General features: G+C 34.9%; 2 protein-coding genes across 3 annotated transcripts in view; one reads left to right on the forward strand and one right to left on the reverse strand.

Moving 5' to 3' along the window:
* Window positions 1–277: 277 nt before the first annotated feature.
* On the forward strand, window positions 278–20,987 carry Top3beta (DNA topoisomerase 3-beta). The gene is made up of 16 exons (XM_089255397.1): window positions 278–783; window positions 4,515–4,592; window positions 7,128–7,250; window positions 7,567–7,734; window positions 8,624–8,758; window positions 9,241–9,353; window positions 9,972–10,172; window positions 10,496–10,579; window positions 11,285–11,405; window positions 15,003–15,185; window positions 15,541–15,750; window positions 16,528–16,745; window positions 18,503–18,683; window positions 18,824–19,023; window positions 19,142–19,256; window positions 20,664–20,987. Exons 1-16 carry the CDS (start codon window positions 550–552, stop codon window positions 20,889–20,891), a joined length of 2,592 nt encoding a protein of 863 aa, XP_089111523.1. The 5' UTR covers window positions 278–549; the 3' UTR covers window positions 20,892–20,987.
* An 803-nt stretch (window positions 20,988–21,790) lies between these two features.
* Window positions 21,791–27,986, reverse strand: part of LOC149086408 (uncharacterized) — a 37,216-nt gene continuing 31,020 nt past the window's right edge. For both annotated transcript variants that reach the window (XM_089255419.1, XM_089255410.1), the window contains exons 11-13: window positions 24,414–24,527; window positions 23,506–23,659; window positions 21,791–23,389 (exon numbers count right to left, since the gene is read on the reverse strand). In XM_089255419.1, the coding sequence (XP_089111545.1) occupies window positions 23,024–23,389; window positions 23,506–23,659; window positions 24,414–24,527 (634 nt within the window). In that variant the 3' untranslated portion in view covers window positions 21,791–23,023. The remainder of the gene's footprint in view (window positions 23,390–23,505; window positions 23,660–24,413; window positions 24,528–27,986) is intronic.

The following is a 27,986-nucleotide window of genomic DNA, read 5'->3' on the forward strand; positions in this document are numbered from 1 at the left end:
GATGCGTGCGCAGATGTGTACTTCTTTCTGTCTTTGGTTCTGGTAACCCTATTCTTAGCCGAAAAGGGTTGAGTAACAACAATAAAAAACACAAAATGAAAAAAAAAATATGCTGCTATAAATATGCTGCTGCACAAAAGTAAAACTATAAAAACAAAGAAAATATAGTACCCGTGCTGTTACCTAGTGACGAGATAGAAGACTAGTGGGGGGAAAAAAACCCCCATCTCAAACGTATTTCAAAAACACGCTAGTAGAGAGCAGCAGCAGTACTGATACTGAGATCTAATTTTATTTGAAGGAGAAGAACTTCACACATTTAACTTCTCGTCCTATGCTCAAAAACTTGACTTGGTCTATTTCGCTGGCCGGCGGTTTGGTTTGTTTACATTACGAGCAAGATGGTGTATCCATGTCAAATTAATACAGCCCACGGATTAACATTGCCGATTATTATTATTATGAGCTGTACCAATCGTTCTACCTTCTGCACGAGTGGATAGACAACAATAACAACAACAATCATTTTCAGTAATTTATCGTACCGAGATGAAGACGGTGTTGATGGTCGCGGAGAAACCTTCCCTGGCTCAGTCGCTGGCCCAGATCCTTTCGAATGGCAGCTCGCGCTCCCGTAAGGGTCTCAATGGGGCCTGCTCTGTCCACGAGTACGACGGCATGTTCAAATCGCAACCAGCTCGTTTCAAGATGACTTCGGTGTGCGGTCATGTCATGACCACCGACTTCATTGGTAAATACAACAACTGGGATAGAGTCGACCCGGTGAGTGAGGAATCCCCTTCGTTTATTCAAATAACCACAATAGCATTTGCATACATATGATAGTTGTAATGTCAGTTTCTCTGCCGCACATAGAGCCATATACATGGCCCAAAGACGAAGGTAGACTTGAAGATCTGGAGAGGCACGATGGTGATGCCAATACATATATACACGCATATAGTGGAACCTCAATGTAACAATACTCTGCGAACTAAGAAAAATTATAGTTGTAGATGGATTATATCGTTATATCTGGAGGCAGCAGTTTAACCCATTAAAGACGTCTATGATTTTTAGAAAGGATAAACATACTAATTAACCGAACATGCTCCTCGTACACATTCCTCTACGGAATTTATAATGAATCGGCACATGCCAGAATGTGTGTTCTAAATGTATGTTTGGCCCTAACGTATTTATGCTGTTGACTTGCATTTGCTTTGTGTTCATGCTGCCATCTAGCTTCCATTTTCTGAAGTAAAGATGGAAATGCTTGAATTTTCATGTTTGGCCAGTATCGTGTTGTAGGCCTGCCTGCTCTCTGAGGAAAGACTTTTTCAAATGGAAGACTGGCTCACATTCGTTTCTCGAAGCCGGAAAACTTAAATACTGAGTGGAACCACTTTCACCAATTTTTGGGAAAATTAGAATTTTGAATGGCAAATTTTTTTACCAACCTTTGTTGATGAGTTAACATTAGAGTATGGACATTTTCAAACAAGATTTGAAAAAATATATCATTATAGAGGGATTTATTGTTATGTTGAGCATTGTAGCAGCGAGGTTCCACTTTATACAGTTGATGCTTGATATAACGATCCCCCCTTTTCTAAAAGGGGACCACTTTTTTTTCTTTAAGCTAAAGTTTTGCATTTTTGTTAATCAGGCATTGCAAGGTGTTAGAGTGAAACTGTATATCAGAAATTATAATACTTTTTTTCAATGTGCAATATATGTTTCATAGATCCCTTGCGAAAGTCTCTCCGAAAAAGGAACTTGAATATGGTCAACCGAAAGAAACTGACACCAAGAACTGAAGGGATGGATGGCTTTTTTTCCCATTGTGTGTTTGCCGCCTTCGCTATAGGAAAGTCATTGCAAAAACACCTCCACATGTGTACGAATAACTAACGTAAATATGGACTGATCACGACATTAAGTACAGAGGTGTTTGTCAATAAGGGGGAGGGGGAGAAGAACACGTTCTAGCCTCCTACATAGTCTTGATAACAATAACTTACAGGAAAGAAATTGAGTTTGGTTAAACTTCAGAATGGGCTGAATGGGCTTTTATTGAAAGAATTTCGATAGCATTAGCCTATCTGAAGTCCTGAAAAACGATTTTTTCCCATGTTATGGTATTGCTCTGTTCTGTTCTTTGCAACAAAGTGATAAGAATACCCTACTAAACCACACATGCACCTTGTCAACATTCCTTTGTGGAATTTCTGACGAATTGGTATATGTTGGAATGCGCGTGTACGTGTTGTGAGTCTAATGTGAAGTTTGTTACTGTGTAATGCTTGTTATGTGCACTGCTGCCATCGGCAATCAGTTTTTCTAACTTTGAGTGAAGTGCAATGATTGGATAATTGTACCGTTGTAGGCCCGTTGTTCTTTGGGGCGAGACTTTTTAAATTGGAGATCGACTCACATTCACGTGTCAAAGCTGGAAAACCACAGGAAAGCAATTTCAGCCGACCACCAATGTGGTGACGGTGGGGGATAACAATACCCAAATGATAACATTATCCCTCATTCTAATAAGCAACATTTACTGTATTATGGCGGGGTAATCTTCAGAAAGAAATGTTAATTGTCTTCTCCTGGGATTGAAACCTGGCTCTTCTGCAATCTAGGCTAGCGCTGTAACAAATATACTATAGAGGCATAAATTTTCCTTTCTTGCAACACACACAAGCTTGATACTCATGAAGCAGCATATACTATACGGTAACAAATCTCTCCACAGAAAGCAGGCAGATCTTCAGCATGAAGGACATGTATGGACAACAGATTGCGGCATGAAACAAGCAAAACAACATAAATATTTTAGTCATGCATATACACACACATGCGCGCACAACACATTCGGGTATGTGCCAATTCATTGGAAATTTATTTAGAGGAATGTTCATATGAAGTAGAGCATGTATATTTAAGTACCAGCATTTTAATATCCAGAAAGTCTCTTTCCTACAAAACATATATTTTTATACTGCGCCATCTGAGACGGCTACTGCTGTAGTTAAAGGAGGCTGCAATGTCTCTACTCAGTGCATCATGCTTCTGTGTATGCTTTAAGGAAGAGATAATTGTGTCTCTAAGGTGTATTGGTTAGCTTGGTTGCCTGGATTGCAAGGGGACCCGAGCTTGATTTCCGGAGAAGACCTCTAATATGCTTCCTTCTGAAATTTAAAGAAACTATAAAAGGGCTCAAGTTTTTCATTATGTTGATCAAGGCTGGACAAATCCCAGGTGCCAGCTCACCATTTCGACTAAAAAATTGGCATCGTGTCTAAACTTTTCTTAGTGTAGCTACTAAATTGCCGACTGAGAGCACCACAAAATGTTTGGAATGTATAGCAGCATATCTACCAACATGAAAGAGGGTCACTGTGCCTTGAAAAAGTCAAAGGAAGCATTACTTTGGATCTTTTTCTACGGGTAAAATTTCTTTTTGGCACTTAAAGAATTTTTCTAGCACCTAGATTTTTTTCATGATTTGTCCAGCCCTGATATATACTATCAGTAGAGATATGGAAATTTTGCAAGGAAAAAAAAAAGTTAAAATCAGAAATTTCGCATTTGCAAAAAATGAAAAATTTGAAACAGAAATTTTGCATTTCGTAACAAAAAAAAAAAATAAAAAAAATAAATAAAGCATTTAAAATCTAAAGTTTTGCATTTGTTCAGTAGAGATTATATGTTTCTGCAAAATACCTCTCTTCAACCATTCTCAAAAAGCTGTATTAAAGATTAATTTAAGTATACCATTAATACGGCTTTGGCCCTTCTAGACAAAATTCACAAAACTTGCATAAAATGATGTTTGTATTGTGTGAATACATCCCATGTTGATATGTCTATTATTGCTAGTGAACATAGAAAATATATACCAATCACTATAGAAGTACTAGCGAAATGAACCACCGATGGCAAAAATAAATACATGTTTTTAAGCTGTGTTGACTATTTACATAAAAAATGAAAAAAAACACATTTTTTTTTCATTCTGAAGTAAAACAAAATGGCAAAGGAGGATGCGGAAAGGAGTACGAAACTGAAAATTTACCAATTTTTTCTTCTTTTCCTACTAGGAGAAAAAGATTTTCCACACAAGCAGGTTCTATTCACCCACTCCATTCAAACCCCATTCTACATGTGGACAAGGCTTGGGGGGGGGGGAAGTAGTGATGTCTGTGGATTCCCTTTCAAACGCACTCACAAGTGCTGTGTAAAAACTACGACTTTTTCTTTTCAAAAAGTATAAATTATTGAAATTTCACAAAAAATATCAAATTTTCATGTTTGCCAAAATTGTTAATTTTGCATTTATCACATCTGTCTCACATTAAATTTGTAAATATGTATGTAATTTACGTATCCCTAACTATTAGTGATGTTCAAGAATTTGAGATATTAATAAGACAGTCTAATAAATGCTGAGATTGGAAGATAATATTTTTTTTCTTGATGCATTGTTTAATGTAATGTTTGTGGTGTTCTAGGCGGAGTTATTTTCAGCACCTATTGAGAAGAAAGAGGCCAATCCTAAATTGCAGATGCCAAAATTTTTACAAGTAGAAGTATGAAACATTTTTGATTATAAAAAATTGCTTCATGTAAAGGGAGCATAAGTTAATTTTTTTTGCACAATTATTTACTTCTTGACATTTCCCGCTTCAGTATTTGTTTTTAGGTGTCATGTCAAAAGAGCATTATTTGATAGTGTCTAATATAAGATATCCATAAGTAAAGCTTCAAAATTTATGCAGAAAGCTAAAAACTGTCAAGACTGTGACCTGTTTTCCAAAAAGTAGTTTTCGTGACTGATGCCATTTTTATCCATGGAGGATTCATTTATGTTTCTGATTATCACCCAGGGTCAATAATCATAAACATAATACAAATCTCTAATTTTCTACCAATTTTCGCAAATTTTACATGCGCAAGCGGATTCTGCTGATAACGTTTTTCAAAAAACTGCCATGAAAAAAATTTTGTAAACTGGAAAATGCTTGGTCTAGGAAATCTCGATGAGCATTAGTGAAAGATAAGACATTGAAAATAGGTCTTACTAAGCTGGAAAACATTCTAAAAGGGAACATTATAAGCAGGATCCACTGTATACTAAACAGGACATGACTTTAATGATAAGCTGCATTTTTTTTAAAAACTTAGCCTACATGAAAGGGAACATACTCATTTTTATTTATTCCATATAATTTTTATTATATGATTTCAATTCATGAATTTTGTAATTAATGAAAAATTCATTATTAATTTAATAATTTTTTTCACTAGTCTGATCATTAAGACGTTGAGATATGCAGGATGATTACTTGATTCCCCTTGCCGCATTTTATTGGGGAAATGTTAATCCTAGAGGCATACTTCCAATTAGAAAAATTGTCCAAATAGCGTGTAGAACTCAGATGCGTCATTCATGTTGCAAGGAATTGTATAGTTATAAAAAGTAAATTTTTTTATTTTAATATGGCACCCTGTCTTCAAAAAATCTGATTAGAAAGTTGTTGCCCTATTTCTCCTGAGGCAAAAAAAAAAAAAAATAATAATTTACGTTCCTAAGTATAATATTTTCAGAAATATTAGAATTCAAAAATTAGTGAAAAGTTGTGCGAAAGAACAGCATAAATAAGGTTATTGGAGCATTGTTCATTAGCTTTTGCTGTTCTTTTTCAACTTTCTTCTGGTTTTTGAAATTAAATACTTATGTGAATATTACACTTAGGAACGTGAAAAGTTTTTTGTTGGTCTTAGGCAGGGTTGCATTTTTGACATGGCAGGCATAAAAAACTGGTTTAAACAATCAAAAACCTAAACAGATGCTTTTGGACAATAGTTTGAATATATAGGTTGATTTGATAACATGATAACTTACTTTTTTGTGTATTACGTTTTATTTTTAAACACTAATTTATTATAATAATTAAAATAAAATATAATTTGCAATTTTGAATTTTTCAACAGTCAGTCTAGAGCAGATAATATATAATTTTATAGTACATCTTATCTAAACTACTCATTACCTGTGTTAAATTTACTAAGCAAAATAGAGCTGTTTATTCAAAATATGTGTGATAGGAGATCATAGAGTTGATTTTTTGACCTCAGACTTACTTGTCAATGTTGCCATTCTTACTTTTTCACACAGAATAAGTTATAGGAGCTTTTCTCAAGCATTGTACGCAATTAGCACTGCCAAATTAAAAGACAATTTAGTCCTACAATTTAGTGTTTTGACTGCTAGTTATATTCTAAAATTATGTATAATAAGGGTATCATTTTAAGCGACACGCAGTGATTATTTAGATAATTTAATAATAACAGAAATCAACATGACTTTTTTTGGCATAAAAGAACTTTTTAAACACCTATCTGTTATGAAAAGAGTACAGCAGATGGTTTATATCAATACACATATACAAGCAATTGAAGAACTTTTTGAAGATCAAGAATCTTGAATTGAGGAATATCAAATAGTCCCATAGTTTTTCTTTCAGCTTTTATGTTATGCTCTATTCAAATTGTATATTTTATATGAAAAAAAATACCCATATATTGTCCAAAATAATTCTGTAGAGAACAGAATCTTATTTTACAATCATATTAAAAGTATTCATTCTTGTATGACAGTCACATTTCCAACATTACATGCAATCAATATCTGTATTTTCAACAGGAATTTTGATATTCAAAATCAATATTTTAAGTTTTTGACGTGGCAGTTTAAACCATAGTTAAAACTTAACGATCAAAAACTGCCATGCGTCGAAAACCTGCTAACCCTGGTCTTAGGAGAGACAGGACAAAACTTTCCAATTGGGTTTTTTATCACAGGGTGTCCGTATAAAAAGTTAATTCTTTTATTTTAATAACTATCTAACCTCTTGCAACATGAATGACTTATCTGAGGTCTACACATTATGTGTATACTTTTTGTAATTGGAAGTATGCCTCTAGGATCAATGGTTTGCCAGCAATACGGTTCATACTGTTAGCTGTGCACCCTGTATAAAGTTGTATTTATGCTCTATTATACTTTCCGCATTACCAATTCTCTTAAAAGTACTTTTTCCTTTTAATTAATCCTGGTTTAGGCTCGAGGTTGTGATTACTTAGTGCTGTGGCTAGATTGTGACAAAGAAGGCGAAAACATTTGTTTTGAAGTCATTGACATTGTTACACAAGTCATGAAAATATCTTCTGTAAGAAGTGATCAGGTAACTAAATCAACTTTCTTCATTTCTCAAATTAAGTTTAATTTGAAAGCAGTTGGGTGATATCAATAAATCCTTTCTTTATATGTTGCAACTTTGAATTGAGAACATTATTATAACCTTAACCTATTCTCGAAGTCTGATCACTTTGCAAAGTTGCCTAGAACTAGGTGACCACTTCTCGAACTGGCCCTTGTTCATACTCATAGTTTCTAGACATATTGGCTATAGCATGCATATATGCAGCATTATTTGATTTGAAAATGAGATTTATTCTGTGTTTAATTAATATTACAATTTTTATTATTATTGTATCTAGGTAATTTATCGAGCAAAATTCAGCGCCATAACTGATAAGGACATCAAGACAGCTATGCAAAATCTCATTGAGCCCAATAAAAATGAAGCTATGAGTGTTGATGCTCGGCAAGAACTTGATCTTAGAATAGGATGTGCATTTACGAGATATCAGACAAAGTTTTTCCAGGTCTTCAGCCTGATCTTTTCAATCAACTTTGAATCAATATTAATCATGTCTATTAGTTATTTAGATTTGTTACTAAGTTTTTCCATTTATCTTTATTTCAAAATATGAAAAGAATATGTTAAAATAGAAAGGTTTTTGATTGTATGCAGAAGCAGTTTGTCCAAAAATTATCTCTTGACATATTATGTTATTTTCTTACAGTAATTGTGTAAGTATTGTACAGTAGCCCTGTGCCAAACTCAGTTTGATTGTGACACACATTCAGAAATTTCATACGATATCCTTTAGAGCTTTTGTTAAAAATTTGTCTCCCAACATATGTGATAACATGAGGGGTTACTGTATAACTAAATTCAAATTTCTGAACTGTGATCAAATTATAATCTTTATAGTTATGCAAGGGCTATTGCAGTGAACTTAATTATTATATAGTACTATGTTTTAGAAAGTGGAAATTATGACAAGAATGAAATAATTTGCATTTGTGAAATTCTCTTAAAAAATAACTATCTCTAAGAAAATTTGATGTAACAGGTTAATTACTGTTAAAAAAAGAATGGCAGAGAATGAAAGAATGGTAGGCACACACGCTCTCTCTTGCTCTGAAATAAAGTCATCTTTATAATTTCACTTATAAAAAATCCCTTTCAAGCAGGGCTGGAAGGGGGGGGGGGAAGCAGAAGGGAAAACAGTGCCCAGGATGCCAAATTCTAGGAAAGAACAAAAATACCATTATAAAATCACTAACCTACTAACCTTTGCAGTGGGGGGCGGGGGATGGTGAAATCACATTTGCCTTCCCTCACAAAAAGCCTAGTTACAGCCCTGAATAAGGGATAAAACTTTAGTAATATCTTGATAAATTATTTGAAATTGTCTCTTGTTTTAGAATAAGTATGGAAATTTGGATAGTAGTTTGATTTCATTTGGACCATGCCAGACACCTACTCTTGGCTTTTGTGTTGAACGCCATGACAAGATTGCATCATTTAAACCTGAAACTTATTGGGTTCTTTCTGTGAAAGTAAGTATAAATTTTTTCATGACCACAAAGAAAAATTTTTGATGAATCAAAGTCTCTACTGAATATCTTTCACCTTCCCACTTGTAAGAACAGTGCTACTTTTTATGTAAACACCATTTACGTTCAATGTGCAGATTTTATTTGTTAATCACGTGTGGATGATGAGCTTTCAGGGTTGAAATTGGTTTATACATACAATAGTAAAAAAAATCAAAATCCCTCTTCTTGGAAACTTTTACATTCAAACAGAATTAGAAGACCAGGGGATGTTGAATTAGATCCCCCTTTTTTTAATGTGAATTCATACAAATAAATTGTCATTTGTTTACACATTCTTACATTAGTTATAAAAATACATATTTTTTTATAAAATTTAAGCCAAGGAAAATCAATATTTTTTGTACTTTTGATTTGCAATGCTTATTCAGGATTACGGCTTTGCATTGAGGCAGAAATTTTAGGTTCATGATAAATTTTTTCAGGTATGTACTTCAAGTGAAAAAGTGCTTACTCTTGAATGGGACAGATGTCGCACATTTGACAATGAAGTGGCTAATTTATTCTTATGCATGACTAAAAACAAAAAAGAAGCTTTGTAAGTATGCATATGATTCTACAAGTTTTGATATGCAGCCTAAAAGAATAATTAATAATTTTTTCCCTTGTGGCATGCTGATTATCTCATTTTACTTTAATTATGCATTTTTTGTTTTTAATTTATAGTTCTAAATTTTTCTTGACTTGATAATGATACAAAAATACAAGTATAAATTCTAATCTTGAAATTTGTTGTTCATGCCAGGGCCGGAACTAGGGGGGCAATTGCCCCAGGCGGCAGTTTTAAGTGGAAACAAAGAACATATTGCAAAATTATCTAATTTTAAAATTTGTGGGGGGGGGGGAAATTATATTTGTCCCGAGGGACAAAAATCCCTGCTCCGGCTTTCGGACATGTCTTAAAAGAAATGAGAATAATTCCTATTAATAACTTTGTTTATTTACCTTAACATTGCTGTATGTTTGGTTTTGTAATTTTGTGTATTTTGTCTTTTTTTTTCAGAATTTTCAGTCAATTTTTTTAAATATTTAATTACAATAAATTTTGATTTTGTCTTGAAGCATTCATTGATTAAAATTTGAACTCTAACTTCTATATTGCACAAGAATTTTTTCATCAATAAGTTTAGAAGAGCGTATGGATTCAATATTGCAGGGTAACAAATGTCTCGCAAAAAGAAAAAAGTCGCCCTCGCCCTCTGGCTTTGAACACTGTAGAACTCATGCGTGTAGCTAGCTCAGGACTTAACATGGGACCACATCATGCTATGCAAATTGCAGAGAGACTTTACACTCAAGGCTACATTAGCTACCCTAGGACAGAGACAACTCATTATCCCAACAACTTTAATCTTAAGTATGTATTCACTAAAAAATTAATTTCTGTTGTTGCACATTATACATATAGTAGTTTCGGCTAAATGTGTATCTAAATCATATAAAACATTAATTTGTTATTATTTGTTGACTGTTGATGTGATTGATTAGTTCATTAAATTTTTGAAAGGCACAGTTTAATATGTATAATTTGTTTTGGTATGTATGTAATTAACAATGAAAAAAATAACAAAAAACGATCAATTTTGTTAAAATATTTATTTTCTTTCTTTCTAAGAATTTTATTTTGTCGCAACATCTGTGTTATCTTTTGCCGGTGATTAACTTAACTCTATCTTTCAGAGGAACTTTGATGTTGCAGTCTAAGAGCTCAGATTGGGGTGCTGAGGTGCGTGATCTGCTTTCTGGAACTCTTGTTCGACCCAGGTTTGTCGTCTGATTAGCGTAAACATGTTCTTTTCTAGATATGTTTTTTGTAATAATTTTATTCAAGTTTATGATCAAATGGGCAAAAGAGCAAGCTTTATTTTGCCTTGGGTTAGTCAAGTCAACTGATCAATGAATTCTCTCAAAATCCTTAGATACAGATCATCAAGCCTTTGAGATTTTTTTGTAAATACATTGCATTTTATAAGCTTTTTATAAAAATTCTCCCTCAGTTCCAAACTATCATAAAATGATTCATCTGCTTATTTTCCTATTAATTTGCTTATACATAAAACTGCTACTTTCTCATTAACAAATTTTACTGTATTAGAATTTGATACCTACTGTATTCTAAAATAAAAAGACCCAACTCTTTATGTAACAGTGCATTAAATGTGTTGCATGTTTTCTTTTTTATCATAGGTTGAGAATCTTCAAACCAATAAAAATTCATATTAAGAACTTGAATTTTGAAATTTTTTTTCATCTTTAAGATTTTGTCCCATTTTACAATCTTTTGTATTTAGGATGTACACTCACTCAAATTAATAATAATTTCAACATGAAATATACAAATTTCTTCCTGTGAGATACCATCTTAATCCTTATAAAAGTTGAAATAATTTTTCCATATTATTTGAATTGATTTTTAATTTTCCATATTATTTACTTTGGTGTTGAAAGCTTTTTTCTTGTGTTTATTAGGGAAGGACACGATTCTGGCGATCATCCACCCATAACCCCTATGAAAGCTGCATCTAGAAGTGAACTTGATGATGATTCATGGAAGTTATATGATTATATTACAAGGCATTTCATAGGAACTGTAAGTTCAACACTAAGTTTACAGCACTTACTGTTGAAGTCAGGGCCGGAACTGGGGGGGGGGGGGGAGGGCAGAGTTTAGGTGGAAACAAAGAACACTGTTATAAAATTATTGAATTTCAAAGTTGTGGGTGCAGTAACATAATGTTTGGTCTGGGTGGCAAAACCCATAGTTACGGCCCTGTTGAAGTTAACAGTTTCAAAAATGAATCATCTTCTGTTCAGTTGAAGCTTTTAATTCAAGTATACAATTCCTATGCAAATTGGAGTTTTGAATGGTTTTCATTATTACTATTTTTCCATTTTTTCTCTTCATATTATGTTTCTCATAATATTTTGTAAATATTTGAAGTTCATATACAGGGTGAACGTGACCTATTCTGCGAAATGAAGGGGGAGGGTGAGAGATAAGCTCAAGTGGAACATACAACACCCTACAAACCATGTCCTATCACGAACTGTTTTCAAGTTATGGGGAGATAATTGATTATGGAAGAAAAATGCGTCAAGTCTGAAAACACCAGAATTTGTGAAGTTTCTGAGAGACCTACTTGCAAACTAAGCACATATATGGAAAAAGCAGAAAAAATCCTATAAGGTGATACTATTTCCATTGAAATACAGTTGATTCCACTTATTAAAATCACAGATAATGGTATCATTTGGGTATTGTTATCACTTTTCCAAAGAACGGAATGAACCAATATCATAACATGAGAAAAATATGCTTTTAGTTGTCAGGAATTCGGATGTTGTAAATTTTTTTTCTGTCGAAAGTTTTTTTGTCACCATTAAGTTATCGTTATCAGGTTGCAGGACTATGTAGGAGGCTAGATGGCGTTCTCTGCCCCCTCTCTGTTGTTGATAAACATTTCTGTACCTGAATGCCATAATCAGGCCCTAGTATCCTCTGGGATCCATTTGTGTGGGAACTCTTCTTTTTTCGATAATTATTATTATTCATCTCTCAATATTATTATTATCCTATAGTGAAGGCAGAAGAAAAACCCCTGTTCTCCTGATCACTTTCTTTCAATCGACCTGATTTAAATTTATTTTTCTGAGAGACTTTCTTAAGGCATCTGAAATGTATTGCTCATTATAAAAAGGTATTGTAATTAGTGACGCTTCCATTCCAATGCCTCACAATGGTTGAATTAAAAAAAATTTGAGATTATAGTTCAAAGATGGGAAAAAGTTTCTGTGTTTTAGAATAAAAATAATAAAAAATAAAACAATTAATAATTTTTCAATAAATTATGTGGGAAAGAAAACAGAGTTGTTCTGTTTTACTAACACCTGTTTGCTAGACATTCTGTTTCACCATACGGGATGTATGGTCACCGTACTTCCAAACAAGATTTTCCTTGAATATAGTTATTCTGGTATTGTTACCATAAACCCTGAGTCCCAATAGGACCACATTAAACAGTGTTGTCTGTATCTGGATTTATTGGCGAGCTGCAGGCACTGAAGAAAAGTTTGAAATCAAATTGAGCGAAAATGTTTAATCCATGATTCTGCAAACACCCTTCTAGCTAAAATAGGTCAAATTTACCAAAAATTTGCCCATTTCTTTTGAAAGAGCCTATAGTGATCTATATTGGTGTTTCGGTTCAGAAGAAATTTTGCCTTTTGTTTGCAATGCATTACCTGTTCGTCAAAGCAGACATTTTAGTAGATTTTGGGAAGAATTTAATTTTTGACTTCGCCAATCTCTCAGCGCTTGTAGCTCACCATTAAATACAGATATTCTAATAGAGGTGGTGTCACGTAATGGTATCTCTTCTGCAAAATCGAATTGCTGCCAAAATCTGTAACTGCCAATTCTAATTTTTGTCGAATATCTATGAGAAATGCTGATTTCAGTGATGTATTGTGAACAAAAAAAGGCTAAATTTCTCCTGAACCGGAATACTTATATAGTTTATTATAGGCTCTTGGAAGCTGGTGCAATAGACACAAGTTTTTAGTAAATTTCACCAAATGTAGCTAGGAGGGTGTCTGCAGAATTGGTGATTTAAAATTTTGGCAATAATTTGGTTTTTAACTTCACAAATCTTTCAGTGCTTGCAGTTCACCATTAAATATAGATATTGTGATGAAATCGGTGTCGTTTTATAGGATGTTTTCTGCTTTTTCCAAATATATGCTTAGTTTGCTTGTAAGTCTTTAAACTTCACAACTTTAGGGTTTTTTAGGCTGAAAATCTTTTTCTCCTATAATCAATTATTCACCATAACTCAAAAACAGTTTGAGATAGGACAAGGTTGATAGAATGTTTTATGTTCCAATTAGGCTCATCTATCACCCCTCCCCCTTTTATTTGGCGGAATAGGCCACATTCACCCTATATATATATTTTTTTTCATATGCTATTTTTTGTAAGTTAAACGGATCATTTTGTAAGTTAACAGTGAGTTAAAAAACAAAAGTGGAAAAAAATTCCTCGTAATAGAACAGCATTTATAGATAATAAATAATTGTTACATACATAAATCATAAATTTTCAATTCTTTTTATGTAATATCTGCTGTCTCTGTAGTATCTTCAAAAGAAATAAATTAGCTTTTAATTGCAGAAGAAAAAGATATTCCTTGTATATTATAAAGGGGCGCGGTAGCCCGGTTGATAAGATGCTCGCCTAAAGTACCGAAGGATGTTTAGAGGTGTCGCGAGTTCGATACCCGGTTCGTCCTTGTCAGAAAACTTTCCTGACACAGGGGTACAACAAAAAAACGGTGACTTGACCGCAGCAAAAAATTGCTACCGCAGGGAGTCCCCCATCGAGAGGTTGGTGCTCTAACCTCTCGATGAGTATAAAAAAAACAAGCCTGCCGTTCGGAATCGGTGATAAATTGTAGGTCCCGGTCTAATTAGCCCTCGTGTGCAAAAAATGACCATGGTGCGACTAAAAAAATGATCAAAAAAAAAAATTGTATATTATAAAATAAAAAAGTATATTATTGTATTATATATTATTTGTATTTATATACAAATACAAATACAAATACAAATACAAATACGACGCCACAACAGGCAAATTGCCCAACGAGGTGGCTGACTCAAGAACATCATGGATCCCCGAGCCATTTTTTGGAGGCCCTACCTACTACTGCTACACCCCAAATGCACCCCCCCCCCCCCGCGGAACCCCCCAACGAACCCCCAACGAATCGGTACATGCGGGAATGTGCGTGTACGTGTAGTGCAACCTGACGTATAGTTTTTGTTTCTGTGTAATGCTTGTTATGTGTAGTGCTGTCCCCAGTTTTTCTAACTATGAGTGAAGTGTTATGGGTGTAGGACCGTTGTAGGACTGTTGCTCTCTGTGGCGAGACTTTTTAACGGGGAGATCGGCTCGCATTTGCGCCTTGAAGTTGGGAACCACAGAAAACCAACTTCAGCCGACCACCACTGTGGGGTTCGAACCCGGATCCTCGCATCACGAGTCCGCACTATAACCACTCGACCACCACAGCGGATTGAATTGTATATTAAAAAAAAAAGCGAAGCAATTTATTTTTCTTTGATTAGATGTTAGTAGTTATACTTTGAAAAACGGAAGTAATAATGCATCATCACTTTTTTTTTTCAGCTGTCTCCTGATTTAAAATATTTGCACACAGTTATCAGTTTTGAGATTGGGGAAGAAAGTTTCACATGTTCAGGTAAGACACTCCTGGATCCTGGTTATACAAAAGTTATGTCATGGCAGGGTATAGGAGATGATGAAACACTTCCCAATCTGAAGAGAGGAGACATTTGCAAAGTCATTGAGGTGAGAAAAAAATAATGTATTTGAAAATTTAATGTATGATTAGATTCTGTATGTACATATACAAATTTCACTTGGAAAATTGTGCCTTCATATATAGTTGAACCATGTTGAATAGCGAATTCGGCTTATAATGAATAGCTATTTTGGTAGAAAATTAGATGGATGTATTATTATAATCGAATCAACTCTTATTAGATTGGCTATAGTAAACTTCAGGATATAACAAACCAAATTTTTGGTCTCTTGTATTCATTAAAACAGAGTTTGACTTTAGTAGACAGTTTTGAATGGTTTGTTTGGTGACCTCTTAGTTTTGATGGTTCTTTAAATTATGTTAATTTTACCATCTCAACAGGTAAAATTAAATGAGAAACAGACCTGCCCACCTGATTATTTGACAGAAGCTGAGCTGATTACATTGATGGAGAAACATGGAATAGGAACTGACGCCTCAATACCAGTACATATAAATAATATTTGTCAGAGGAACTATGTAACAGTGAGCAGTGGAAGAAGACTAAAACCAACAACTTTGGGAATCGTTTTAGTACATGGTTATCAGAAAGTAAGAGATATTTTGTGGAGTTAACATCTGGTGTGTGTGTGCAGATTTCAGGAAATATCATTATTTATTTATTTTGTCTCTATTCTATTTGGTTTGATTTTTATATCCAGTCATTTAGATCAGCCTTTCTCAACCCACAGACTAATTTTATTTCCAAAACAATTTGATAGAACAAGTATATGATCTAATACAGGGCTTGACAAATCGCAGACACCAGGCCGCCATGGCAATTAAAAAATTGGTATTGGTACCTTAAATTTTCTATGTGATAGATCATCTATCACATAGAAAATTTAGGGTATCAATTGTCTATAGATTACTAAGTTCGAGTCTGAAAATATATCACAAAATTTTTGTAATTTTATCAACATATACCAACATAAAAGAGAAGAGGGTCACTGTTCTGAGAAAGTTGAAAGAAACATTTTTAGGCCTTTTTTTCTTGGGATGGGCGGGGGGAATTCTTGGCTCCTAAAAAAATTGTTCTGCCATTGATACTTCTGTTATTTTTCAAGCCCGGGTGTAATATTTTGTTTGAACCCATGCGACTATTTGTTGCACACCATTGAATAACTTACATTTTATTTTAGAATTAATTTTTCTAAGTTGCCTGCAGACCCATCTGTCCCATCTTCACGGAACATTGGTTGGAAAACTCTGTGTTAAAATTCTAGTACAATAATGAACTGTTACGGATTAATTCTGTTACCATATGGTACATAAATTAATTTAATGTTTTACTCTGGTTCTCTTTTATTTCTTTCTTTTAATTTTTAGATTGACGTTGACCTTGTTCTTCCTACTATGAGAGCAGCTGTAGAAAAGCAACTTAGTCTTATTGCCTTAGGAAAAGAGGACTTCCATTCTGTACTACATCATACCATCACTGTATTTCGGTTGAAATTCCAGTATTTTGTTTTGCATATCCCTCTTATGGATGAACTTTTTGAGGCATCTTTCAGTCCCCTGTCAGAAAGTGGCAAGCCGCAGTCACGGTAAATCAATTTCATGATTTATACACATTCATATTTTGTAGATTGAATTCACAAAAATGATGAAATATCAAATATTAGTTGTTGCCCAGGAATTATAGGAACCTCTTCTTTCTATATGAATCTGTATAATGATTTAGATTTTGGGTTCCTTAACCATGGGTCTATGGATCTCTAAGGGTCCTTGGAGAGATTTCAGGGGAGGTCTTAGGTGATAGAACAATTTACTTATTGTCTTTACATTAATTATTAATAAATACTAAGTACAATTCTGTACAGGGATTTATGGCCTTCATTTTATTGGCAGAAAGGGCTCATGAAATACAAAAGGCTATGAATCATTTATTTAGATTAATAATATTTATACATACAGGGTGTTGCCTTGAATTGGCAACAAACTCAGAGGGGTGATATTAGGCATCAAGAGGAACAAAAATTGCCGTAGAACATGGTATCACAAACCATGTTTAGTCAGTGAAAATAGCAAAAATACTTATGAAGGGTGTAATGTTAAGTGGGACAAAAAGGCTAATAAAAAATAAGTAGAAAAACATTGACAGCATGATTACAATACAGCTGTCAATATCAGAAAGTAGGTGAGAAGTGATTACAAAGGTTATTCAAAGTTGTGGCTGCGAAGGTCTGTTGGAGTCATGCTGTCAAATAATTTTTTTTCTACTTATTGGCCTTTTTATCCCACTCATCGCTACACCCTTCAAAAGTATTTCTTGTGATTTTCACGGACTAAAGATGGTTTGCTAAACCATGTTCTATGGCAATTTTTGTTGTTTTTGATGCCTGATATCACCCCCTCTGAGTTTGTCACCACTTCAAGGTAACACCCTGCATGTATACTATGTCCGGCAAGTGCTTGCACGACCCCTTTATCTCATCAACCATCCATCATAGAGGTATGATTCCCGATTCCAGTTCAAATAATGTTCAATAGCCATTCAAAAATTACCCTGTACCAGTTTTGGGGGAGACAGTTTGGAATACAGTGTTACAAAATAAAAAATCTAAATTTCTACATGGTCTTCCCTGTGCTCTAACTTCCAGTTATAAAGTTGTTGTCCTCTCTCTCCTGATGCCAAAGAAATCCATGTTTCTTAGTGCAATATTCACAGAGATATTCGAATTCGGAAAACTGAGGAAATTTTGGAGAGAACAATGTTAAATGCAGGTAAAACTATTTTTTTTCGTATGGAGAGTTGATAAAATAAAGTCTGTGCTAGCACTTACAGGTTACCCTGTATACTTAACCATTATACTACTAACCATTCATGAAACCTTGTACACATTCCCCTGCATGCAGAGTTTCTAATGAATTGGTACATACTAGAATGTGCTTTCTTAGTTTATGAATGAACCCTTATGTATTTATGTTGTCAGATTTCTGAAAATAATATGTATAACGTGATAAATCTCAGTTCGAAATTGAAAAGTTTTCAAAATTGTTCTTTCTAGAGAGTAAAAATAAATTGATTTTTTTTATAGATGCTATAATTAAAGACCGATATATTTTTAAAAATTACCAACAAAATTAACATTACAGCAATATAAAACTGCTATAAATGAATGCCCCAGAACCAACTTGAATTGACTGGGGGAAAAATATATGTCGAAGAGTTTCAAATATAACTCTGAAGTATGAAATTTATTTATGAATTTATGCATCTTTGTTGATTTTAAATTATAACATCCCTGATTGCATGATCTATCTGGCTACCTTTGTTCTAATAAGCTGAAATTTTTTTTAGGTGTGGCAAATGCAGACGATACATGAAGCTAATAGCAACAAAACCCTCTCGTTTGCATTGTTCGACATGTGATGAAACATTAAATGTTCCTCAGAATGGAAGTATAAGGATCTTCAGGGAGCTGAAATGTCCTTTAGATGATTTTGAATTGCTTCAATGGACTGGTGGCTCCAAAGGAAAGGTAACAGCTCTTTTCAATAATTTCATTATCTTTGTTGAAATATTTTATTTCACTGGAATTTTTAGTGTTTTCACATTGTTATTCACTGTATCAAGAGAATTGGTAATTTATATAATTTTCAATTCTTTTTTCTTTAACAGAGTTATATTTTCTGTCCTTACTGCTACAATAACCCTCCCTTCAGAGACATGAAGAAATTAGCTGGTTGTAATTCATGCACACATCCGACTTGCGCATATTCCTTGGTCAGTACAGGAGTTGCTAACTGTTCAGTGTGTGATGGGGGTGTTCTTGTATTAGACCCTGGATCAGGCCCAAAGTGGAAACTTTCTTGCAATAAGTAGGTAGAAACATATGCAAATAAGAGTTTACTGGTTTTATGACTTATTTTTATAGTGTGATTTTTCTGAAGAATTTTCGGAATTTAGCTTGAAAGTTTTTCTATTATATTTCAATAGGTGTGATGTGATTGTTCATCTTTTTGAAGATGCCAGCAAAGTTATTGTTTGTGAAAGTGAAGATGACACTTGCAAAGATTGTGGGAGTCAGTTGATCCTAGTAGAATATAAAAGGGTGTGCATTTTTCTTGATTTGTATTCTGTCTTTAAATCTTATTTCATAAATGGGGATTTTGATTTCAAATATGGCTAAGGCTGCTTATCCCATTTGCAATCAAAAGTAGGAATGCAAATGATTCAATCTCATTGAATTAATGTAATTCATAAAAGAAAATTGAACTTGGAACTTCCAAAGATGATGTCATGCTCCGCTATCCGTATGAAGGTTTTCAACAGCTGGCTGATGTGAAGATGAATTTGAGAAAGTTCAACTGCCCTTGTGGGGAGTTAAACCCACATCCTCTCAATTGCTGGGTGAGCGCACTAGACTACAAAGGCAACAACTCTCAATCTTTCCTTAGAGCTTTAATGCACTGAACGAGACCACCCATGTATGGTCCCATTCAGTGCACATGAGCTCTAAGGATAGATTGAGATTTGTTGCCTTTGTAGTCTAGTGGTCTAGGAAGCATACCCGGCAAGTAAGAGGACATAGTTTCAATTCACTGCGGGCAGTTGAATTTTCTTTCTTTCCTGAATTCATCTTCACATCAGCCAGCTGTTGAAAATCTTCGTAACTTGGAACGTTTATGTAACTTTTAGTTGAGAAAAATATTTCATAGATTAAATGTTTAGCCACTATAATGTTTAGGCTGGATATGGGAAAATAAAATTATCTTTATGGGTATGCTGTCTTTTATAGACTTTATAGCTATGACCTTACTACAATTCTTTTGGGCCATTATGCCATGTTTCATTGTTGAAATACAATCAGACACTTCATTTGTAACTCTGACAGCTTATTATGCATATTAACCCTTTCAGACTCGAGCATTCATTTTTTTTTGGAATTTTCAAAATGTGTTTCCATTTTTGATTATCAAAAATGCATAAAAAATAAATGTCAGCAAATTTTCCTTTTTCAAATTTTCAATTTTTTGTGAAGAAATAATTCACTTTGTTCAAATTTTTTTCAACCAAAAGGATGCAGGGTATATTCATCTTCACATACAATTTTTTCCAGAATTTTATTACTAAATTTTATGTAATCTCACACACTTTACTTGGAGGCACTTTCTGCTGGAAGCCATCTTAAACCCCCCAAAGTTCAACTTTATGTGCCACTCTCTGATGAAAGCCCCCAAAGTTCATATACACCATGTTTCTAATTCAAAACGTACACAATCCGTTTTGAATTAGAAATCAAAATGGATAATAAAAGGATATAAATGGGAAAAATAGTTCGGGCTTAATTTCCTAAGGTAAAAAGAAAAAAAATTCTGCATTGAGAAGAAGAAACCCGCACATTTATGGCACCAGGGTCTGAAAGGGTTCAACAAATGATGATTAGTATTAATGTTTTTTCAATTTCAAATTATGACTGTAATTGATTTATGGATGGTTTTATTTATCGTCCTTACAGGAGAAGACAAAACTAGGGGGCACTTGCACAGAAGCCACCGGATGCATATTTTGTGATAGTCGTTTTTCTGCTCTTGTGGATCAGCAACAAGCAATGAAAAACAGGATGCAGTTTCGGAACCCTGGTAGAGGGCGTGGTCGAGGTAGAGGAAGAGGTGGGCGATCCAAAGGCAGAGGCAAAAGTAAGCCTAAGGACAAAATGGCTCAATTGGCTGCTTACTTTGTCTAACTTCATCCATTTTTATAAATAGGCTCTGCAGCATTCTTTTTGTATTCTGTAGATGAATTTTTAAGAAAAAAACCTATTTATAAATTGTTTATTAAATTCTTTGTGTTTTTATTTCCATGATACTCAATGTAATTGTGAAAAAAATTATGGGATGCGATGATTTTTATTTTTGTGTTAACATTACAAATTTTTTGATTTTCGTAAAAAGAATTATTTCTAAATCCTTTGAGTGGTGGAAGTGAGAGGACAGCTGTAAGTTGTTATCAATATTTTCATGATCCTCCTGAAATAATTTGGAATTCTTGTTTTAAATAATTATTTTTTATTCTAGTTATAACTTTCCAGAATTTTCAGTTGTGAAAGCTTTTTAATCCTTGACTACTTCACCACACACCAACTCTGGCCATATAGTTATACTGCAATTTACTGCCGTTAACAAGTTGGGTTAGAAATTAAGGTGCTGTTTACCGGTGGTCACCTCAAGCTCGATAGAAAAAACATCTTGTTATCTATATGCTTCCCCTAGTTTGAAACTGGGACATGACGACAACCTTCACATTGGCAGACAGTGCATAGTTCTTTCATTCATATTTATTTTTTAAAAAGATTTCACATACTCACAGTAGTTTTTCCTTCATCGTACATTATTGAAGCAGTTTCTTCAGTGTATCTGGTTTTTCCCCTGAAAGAAAACCTGGTATAGGAGAATCCATTTAAGACAATTGATTTAAAATTAAACTTTATCAGTTAACAGTCACTTGAAATAGCTCTGAAATAAAACTATCTATTTGTATAAAATAAAACATGGTGTGTAACTGTAATGTATTCATCACCCAGTGATTATGCAACAGTTTACAAATATATTTTTTCTTTCCAAAATGACTCGGAATTCAAAATTTGTGGACGAAAATTATGTGTATGTGACATTACTTTTTTCTATTATCTTGTAAAAAAAATAGAGATACATAGCTAGTGATGAAAACTTGGGGGATCACATTTCCAGTTCAATACTATATCCATCACATTTTCTTTTACAACAAAACTACCATATATACTCATGTATAAGCAGAGTTTTTTGGTTGAAAAATGTGTTGCTTAAGTTGGCGAGGGTCGGTGTATACATGGGTCAGCTTTTGAGGATTAAATATCAACCCCCACTTAACCATATCATGTAACTACATGGCCTCCACACGTCTAACTTGAAGATCAGTGATATCATTGGACCACTTTAGATGATGATATTGTAGTTATATTAATCAATACTGATGAATAGAGTGATTTTTGTAGCAGCCCAGTTGGAGATGAAAACTAAAAGATGCCACACTTTATGATGATTTGGCTTTCCTTGTAGAAAAATTTTCCTAATAAGTTTGAGTCATTTTTCATTGCAACTTTTATTTGCATGAAAATATGAAATTTTTTTTGCCTTTTAAATATGCTGATTTTGGAGGTCGGTTATACATGGGTTTTTAATTTATTGCGGTTTTGTTGGTCCTGAAAGGGGAGGGGGAAGGCTTATACACACAAGTATATACAGTACATAAATACAGGTTAAAATCTTCAATATCCAGCCTTCAATGAAAGTACAATATACAAACTAATATGGCCAAACCTTGTTATAACAAACTCCAAGAAACAAACTTTGGTTCACACTATATCCAATCTAATAAACGATCCTATGGGATGATACCAAAAGTTTCATTTATTGTATCTGGAGGTTTGTTATAAGCCAGGTTTGCTATAGTGGGGTTTGACTAAACATCTTTTAAGGAGTTATTACTTTTCATAGGAAGAATAATAATAATTTCAATAAATTTACACTCTTTTTAATACTGGTAACCAATAGTTTTTTTTATGATGAGAATGACAAAGATTAGAACTTTGATCGTTTTGATCAAGACAAACACATGATAATGGATGGTGAAATGGGTCTTACAAAGGTCTAAATTAATACCATTTGGAACTTGACTGTTTCCAGCTCTTGCTTCTCAATGAACATGGCAGTGTACTTAAAATTCATAACATGATCACAGTATTTAATTAAAGGAAATATAATTGTTTGTCTTCCATAAAATGCAAACACTAAGAATGATGTAGGATTATTGCTGATATGGATGTGCTTTCACCAGGCTTTAAGCAAAACTTTCATTTTGGGCAGATCCTGGCATAGAGGAATTGAATTTTCTGAGTTCATCTTTTATAGCCTCTATGATGGCTTCTACTGGCTCGGTGGTCTTCATTGCAGTTACGACGTCTATTTCATCATATTGTTCCAACGCTGCTGGATTCATGCCAGTTGACATTGCGGATCCGTTGAAAACACTTTTTCTCCTGCTCGGTGACCAGCCGTTATCTTTTTTCTCCAGCTCGTCGACTGACGATGACCGCCTGAGGATCGCGCTTCTAGCTCTTAGAGTTTCTCTGCAAGTTCGCCCGCTTGCAAGTTTAAACTCAAGATTTTCAGTGCTTCGAGAGAGTCTATCTGTCTGATTATCAGCCTGGAAAAAAATAGTGTTTTGGAAAAAATTATTTATATATTTAATTTTCAAAATACGTTAATAAGAACAAACGCATGTGTTAATAGAGTTGTCAGGCGATTAAATATTTTTAGTACTTTTCTTGTATCCACTGGGAATGGCCAGACTTGTTTCGGTAATATCTCCAGTTTACCATCGTCAGTTAACGCTCCAATCAGAGGATAGTCTTTTTCAGCTACTCTTCCTGCAGATTTGGATCGAAACGAAGAATTTGCCAAGATATGTTCGTTCCTATGGAGTATATTGGTGCACACATCACTAAAAATAGTTTCAATAACTTGAGTCCAAAACACACTACTCTGCCGTGACGTGATTTCTCGTTATTTCAGAGACTGTGAGTTCTGATTCGGGGAAATTCTATCATTGCATGCCACAAAATTCCCACGAATTAGAATTCACAACGTCTCCGACATGACGTGAAAACACGTCACGTCAGTGTAGCGTGTTTCGGCCTTAGACACAAACAGGAAAAAGATTACCGTCTTCAAGAGAAAAAAAATTATTTACTTGTAGTTGTAAATAAATTTTATGCTGTAAAAGAGTGTTGCAGTACCGTAGATTCCTGTGTATAATCCGCATTGGTGTGTGTGTGGGGTTGTACCATTTCTTCCGCTGGTAGGTGAGAGTAGATGGGTGAAAACCTGATGAAATAGCGGGAAGAATTTTTTTCCAAAACCCGTTTCTTCGGTAAGTTTATAATAAGTAAAACTTGAACGCAATTTCGGACTGAAATTTTTCGTCTGATTCCGGAATAGAAAAAAGTTTCGTTGTATTGCCCGCATCGTTATATAGCCCGCAGGCAATTAAAAACATTTTTTTTTTTGCATATCCCGCGAGGTTATACGCGGGAAGTCACAGTAGCGATGCGGTTTGATGTTCCTTTTTTGTTTTTTATCAATACAGTTCCCTTTAGAGAGTTGATAGTAATCAATGAAAAAAAAAACAAAACAGGATCATAAATTCATCGAGGGTATAGATTACTTACCCGCAATATTCGATTCTGTGTGAAAACTCGCTCCGATCGATAGATGGGGATTGAAGGCCGTTCAATTTCTGAATACTCTCTTCATTTCCTGGTTCAATTCTTTGATTTCGTAAGCTGAGGAATCCAAGAGAGAAGACGAACAAGATTAGAAACGGCTTTTTTTATTATCGCCCAACCAATACGTAGTTACTGTCCTCCAACCACGAGATGAGACTTGGCCACGTCATGTCAGACGGTTTTATTAACCTCTTTACGATCACAGGCGTAATATTACGTCCAAACGCCAGCGTGGTGAATTCGAACAAGTTCTCTCTGTTTTCTTTCCTCTCTTCACTATCATGAAGCTTTATAGCAATCATATTATCTACGGAAGTTGTTTTTACTTCCCCTCCTTTTTATACTTCTGTTTATGATTTTCCCCCCACAAATATAAGGTGTGTCCCAAAATGATAGAGCCACCTGTATTTTTCGGGTTTTCCTAAGTATAAGTTTATCTTGATAAGAACTGCTGTATGACACCCATACTTAGCTCGTAATAAATCTTTTTCAGAAAATTTTTTGTTGAAATTTCAAAGGATAAAAAAATTATCGAATATTCTTTCAAAGAGTGTCCCAAAATAATAGAGCCACCTATGTTTATCGCGCCGTCATGCAAATTTCGCCGGCAGTCTTCGCTGCTAGACTAGAGGAAAAGAAAAAAAACCCCAGTTTTATGGTATCGGCAAACCGCGTAGTTTTGTGTCTCGAATTTAATTTTACGTTTTCTTTCGAATTGGGTAGAGGAAAATCTTTAACAGCTCATGAACGAAACAAAATTGATGAATTGCATTGGAATAAGTTGTCGTTTCGAGCGATTGCAAAGTCAATTGGCCGATCCCGAGCAGTAGTTTCAAGTTTAAATTTTTATTTGAAATTAAAGGGACTGCAAATACACTGAAAAGCCAAAAAAATGGTACACCTGCCTAATATCGTGTAGGGGCCCCGCGAGCACGCAGAAGTGCCGCAAAACGACGTGGCACGGACTCGACTAATGTCTGAAGTAGTGCTGGAGGTAATTGACACCATGAATCCGGCAGGGCTGTCCATAAATCCGTAGGAGTAAGAGGGGGGTGGAGATCTCTTCTGAACAGCACGTTGCAAGGCATCCCAGATATGTTCAATAATGTTCATGTCTGGGGATTTTGGTGGCCAGCGGAAGTGTCTAAAGTCAGAAGAGTGTTCCTGTAGCCACTTTGTAGCAATTCTGGACGTGTGGGGTGTCACATTGTCCTGCTGAAATTGTCCAAGTCCGTCGGAATGGACATGAATGGGTGCAGGTGATCAGACAGGATGCTTACGTACCTGTCAGAGTCGTATCTAGACGTATCAGGGGTCCCATATCATCACAGAGCCTCCACCAGCTTGAACAGTTCCCTGTTGACATGTAGGGTCCATGGATTCATGAGATTGTCTCCATACCCGTACACGTCCATCAGCTCGAAGCAATTAGAACCGAGACTCGTCAGACCAGGCAATGTGTTTCCAGTCCTCAACAGTCCAATGTCGGTGTTGTCGGGCCCAAGCGAGGCGTAAAGCTTTGTGTCGTGCAGTCATCAAGGGTACACGAGTGGGCCTTCGGCTCCGAAAGCCCATATCGATGATGTTTCGTTGAATGGTTCGCACGCTGGCACTTGTTGATGACACTTGCATTGAAATCTGCTGCAATTTGCGGAAGGGTTGCACGTCTGTCACGTTTAATGGTTCTCGTCAGTCCCGTTCTTGCATGATATTTTTCCGGCCGCAGCGATGTCGTAGATTTAATTTTTTACCGGATTCCCGATATTCACTGTACACTCGTGAAATGGTCGTACGTGAAAATGCAAATTTCATCGCTACCTCGGAGATGCTATGTCCCATCTCTCGTGCGCCGACTATAACACCACGTTCAAACTCACTTAAATCTCGATAACCTGCCATTGTAGCAGCAGTAACCGATCTAACAACTATGCCAGACACTTGTTGTGTTATATAGGCGTTGCCGACCGCAGCGCCGTACTCTGATTGGTTCCATATTTCTTTATTTGCATACGCATGCCTGTACCAGTTTTTTTGGCTCTTCAGTTTATTATTGACGTGATATATCAGAAAAATAACTAAAGCCCCGTTTACATGCTAATATTGCGGTAGCATTGGGAGTTCTAGCACCTGCGTTTGACGACCTTTTTCCTTCGTAAGGAAGGAAATGAAGAGTAGTCATTGGCGAAAATTTTTTGAAGCGGGTTTTAAACCTGCTTTTCTATTTCCCATGTGAACGGGGCTTTAACCGCAATATTTGCACATGTGAACGGGGCTTAAGCGTCAACAAGGAGTCGGAGTTGTAACCGTCTGGGTTGCTATTAGTGCTAGTGGAAAAGTGCAGTTAGCTGTTATATCTGAATGTCTGAATGCTCAGACATATCAGCAACTGTTGAATCAGTATCTATCTCCATTTTGTTGAATCCCAATTTCTCCACAGCTCAATTTCAACAGAACAATGTGCACCTTCCTCCACAATGCAAATTTGACCTGAGAATGGTTCCTTGCGATTGGGATTCCAGTGATGGGCTGACCCGCATGTTCTCCAGACCTCAATCCGGTGGAAAACATGCGGGCTACAATGGCACGTAAAGTGTATGAGCATGGCAAGCAACGCAACAGTGTTTCAGAATTTGAACGGGTGATCTTCCAAAGTGTGGCAAGATATTCCGCTGCAGCATTTCCAAAAACTTGTTGGATCGATGCCTATTGACATTATAAAGAACAATGGAAAATTTATTGGACGTTGAAAACATAATTGAACATTAGTGTTTTTTGAGTGGTTTTATCATTTTGGGGCAGGTTTTGATTCCACTATTTGATCTAATTTTTTTTTGTCATAAGAAATGCAGATATATGTTAAATTATTACAATAGTTTTAATCCCATGCACACACACACAGTCAGGGATATCTAGCTAAAAAAGAATTTTCACTTCGAAAAAAAATTGTTATTTATAGAGTATTGTATGTGGCTTTATCATTTTGGACACACTTTAATGCACCTTTCTCTATACATATCAGAGCGAAAGAGACCTCTAAAAACAGTTATCTACCTTATCTACTGTATACAGTATATTATACTTTTCCTTTTATATATAGTTCGTCAGCGACTGAGCTTTTACGATTCGTTTGTTCTTCTAGGAAAATAAAGCAGTCGTTCGATATGACATGACGTGTCGTAGCCGTCTCATCTCGTGGATTATAATGCATATTTTTTAATATGCGTTTAACACCTTTAGCGGTCGTTGAGTTTATTTAAACTTAGTATTACATCAAAACCATTTGAATTCCATACACATGAAAATCTACGAAGTGTACACCAATGTATGTTTCATAACATCATAAAAACGTATGTGCTATCGAATTTTACATTCAAGGTTGAGGATTTTATGTTTGGTGTCTATATATAGGTGAAATTGCGTCCTTAACAATACAAAGAGATGTTTTACCGTCTTTAAGAAAGATACTTTCTGGATATTATGCCACGGCAAAGTTCAGGACGGCTTATTATAATCATA

This window comes from Pholcus phalangioides, unplaced genomic scaffold, assembly GCF_987345545.1.
Source record: "Pholcus phalangioides strain wild (caught in Gottingen) unplaced genomic scaffold, Ppha-v1.0 ptg000004l_1, whole genome shotgun sequence".
Lineage (NCBI taxonomy): Eukaryota > Metazoa > Arthropoda > Arachnida > Araneae > Pholcidae > Pholcus > Pholcus phalangioides.

Excerpts from the sequence above, each read along its gene's own strand:
- Top3beta (XM_089255397.1), top strand. The coding sequence starts at position 550 with ATGAAGACGGTGTTGATGGTCGCGGAGAAACCTTCCCTGGCTCAGTCG. Across the intron at positions 4,593-7,127 it reads CAAAATTTTTACAAGTAGAA|GCTCGAGGTTGTGATTACTT; the intron begins GTATGAAACATT and ends ATCCTGGTTTAG. Across the intron at positions 19,024-19,141 it reads TGGAAACTTTCTTGCAATAA|GTGTGATGTGATTGTTCATC; the intron begins GTAGGTAGAAAC and ends ATATTTCAATAG.